This window comes from Oncorhynchus keta, chromosome 3 (genome assembly GCF_023373465.1).
Source record: "Oncorhynchus keta strain PuntledgeMale-10-30-2019 chromosome 3, Oket_V2, whole genome shotgun sequence".
Lineage (NCBI taxonomy): Eukaryota > Metazoa > Chordata > Actinopteri > Salmoniformes > Salmonidae > Oncorhynchus > Oncorhynchus keta.
Genome location: NC_068423.1, coordinates 19,854,652 through 19,857,151, shown reverse-complemented (window position 1 = coordinate 19,857,151; position 2,500 = coordinate 19,854,652). Strand labels below are relative to the sequence as shown.

Genomic DNA, 2,500 nt, shown 5'->3' with positions numbered 1-2,500 from the left:
AATGTAAACAAACACTGTATTTCCTCAAAACATGTTTAAAACTATAATGTTGATATCATAGACGGTCAGTCTTTTCATCCATAACTCTATCTATGAACACTTCTCCTGTCCCATCCCTCGGATGTTTACCGAACCAGTGGTGGAGAAATCACTTTTTGTTATTGTGTCAACTGTGGATTTCAACTGTAAGGGTTACAAGCACAGTCAACAAACCACATGGGGGCTGTGTCATTTCTAAATGTTAGAGGTCGCCTCGGACTCACTGAGTCATTACTGACACACACATAAGGTCACTACGGTTACACAGAGAAGGACCATGGGTCAGACAGATGCTAAGGCAGCTGCTTATTGAACCTGTTTTTAATCTAGCTCAGCCCATTGATAGTAGTCATCCACCTATACAGCAGATGTGTTTAAAGATGATGTGTGTACCTGTAGTTGGGGTGTGTGATGGTGATGTGTTTAAAGATGATGTGTGTACCTGGAGTTGGGGTGTGTGATGGTGATGTGTGTACCTGTAGTTGGGGTGTGTGATGGTGATGTGTGTACCTGTAGTTGGGGTGTGTGATGGTGATGTGTTTAAAGATGATGTGTGTACCTGGAGTTGGGGTGTGTGATGGTGATGTGTGTACCTGGAGTTGGGGTGTGATGGTGATGTGTTACCTGGAGTTGGGGTGATGATGTGTGTACCTGGTTGGGGTGTGTGAGTTGGGGTGTGTGATGGTGATGTGTGTACCTGGAGTTGGGGTGTGTGATGTTGATGTGTGTGGTGACCTGGAGTTTGGGGTGTGTGATGGTGATGTGTGTACCTGGAGTTGGGGTGTGTGATGGGGTGATGGTGATGTACCTGGAGTTGGGGTGTGTGATGGTGATGTGTGTACCTGTAGTTGGGGTGTGTGATGGTGATGTGTGTACCTGGAGTTGGGTTGTGTGATGGTGATGTGTGTACCTGGAGTTGGGGTGTGTGATGGTGATGTGTGGGTGTGTGATGGTGATGTGTGTACCTGTACCTGGAGTTGGGGTGGTGTGTGACCTGTAGTTGGGGTGTGTGATGGTGATGTTGTGTGTGACCTGGAGTTGGGGTGTGTGATGGTGATGTGTGTACCTGTACCTGTAGTTGGGGTGTGTGATGGTGATGTGTGTACCTGGAGTTGGGGTGTGTGATGGTGATGTGTGTATGGTGATGTGTGTACCTGTAGTTGGGGTGTGTGATGGTGATGTGTGTACCTGTAGTTGGGGTGTGTGATGGTGATGTGTGTACCTGTAGTTGGGGTGTGTGATGGTGATGTGTGTACCTGGAGTTGGGGTGTGTGATGGTGATGTGTGTACCTGTAGTTGGGGTGTGTGATGGTGATGTGTGTACCTGTATTTGGGGTGTGTGATGGTGATGTGTGTACCTGGAGTTGGGGTGTGTGATGGTGATGTGTGTACCTGGAGTTGGGGTGTGTGATGGTGATGTGTGTACCTGGAGTTGGGGTGTGTGATGGTGATGTGTGTACCTGTAGTTGGGGTGTGTGATGGTGATGTGTGTACCTGTATTTGGGGTGTGTGATGGTGATGTGTGTACCTGTATTTGGGGTGTGTTATAGCGTATATTATAGGGTTGTGGATGGCAGAGGCTTTAGCGATGGCAGCAGGAACAGAGTTCATATACGGAGTTAGCATGTCAGCATACCTGAAGAGAGAGAGAGAGAGAGAGAGAGAGAGAGAGAGAGAGAGAGAGAGAGAGAGAGAGAGAGAGAGAGAGAGAGAGAGAAATGACTCAGAACAGCAAATTTCCTTACACACTCTCCTTCAGCTGGGGCCATGCAGTTGAGAGAGGGGGTACCATGATCTGACACACACACACACACACACACACACACACACACACACACACACACACACACACACACACACACACACACACACACACACACACACACACACACACACACACACACACACACACACACACACACACACACACACACACACACACACACACACACACACACACACACACCATCCTACCCTGCGAAGGCGGTAAGCGCGACACAGGAGTACGGAGCCCAGGAGATGACGTAGAGCAGGATGACGATGAGAGCGATCTTGGCCGTCTTCCACTCAGTCCTCATCTTATGCATGCTCTTCACTGAGTCCCTGGTGCCCTCGTTTATCTTACACACGGCCCTCAACACACACGGCCACACACACACACACACACACACACACACACACACACACACACACACACACACACACACACACACACACACACACACACACACACACACACACATACACATTTACATATGACCATTACTGACAGTGGTCATCAGTGAATAATCAGCAGAAAGTATGGCTCAATAACGTATAAGAGCATCAACATCAACATCGATAACACTCACTCACCCGTGATACACGTCAGTATTCGGCGTCTACGCAAACAACAACTTACAGATGCACACGAACAACGACAACATCTCATCTGCCCAGACCCACATGCTCACACCCCCAT

The 2,500-nt window shown here is 48.5% G+C and overlaps 1 protein-coding gene across 2 annotated transcripts in view; it reads right to left on the bottom strand.

Annotated features, from left to right (window-relative positions):
• Nucleotides 1–2,500, bottom strand: part of LOC127914674 (melanopsin-A-like) — a 39,554-nt gene that overhangs the window by 5,201 nt on the left and 31,853 nt on the right. For both annotated transcript variants that reach the window (XM_052492578.1, XM_052492577.1), the window contains 2 exons: nt 2,014–2,172; nt 1,568–1,675 (listed from right to left, as the gene is read on the bottom strand). In XM_052492578.1, the coding sequence (XP_052348538.1) occupies nt 1,568–1,675; nt 2,014–2,172 (267 nt within the window). The remainder of the gene's footprint in view (nt 1–1,567; nt 1,676–2,013; nt 2,173–2,500) is intronic.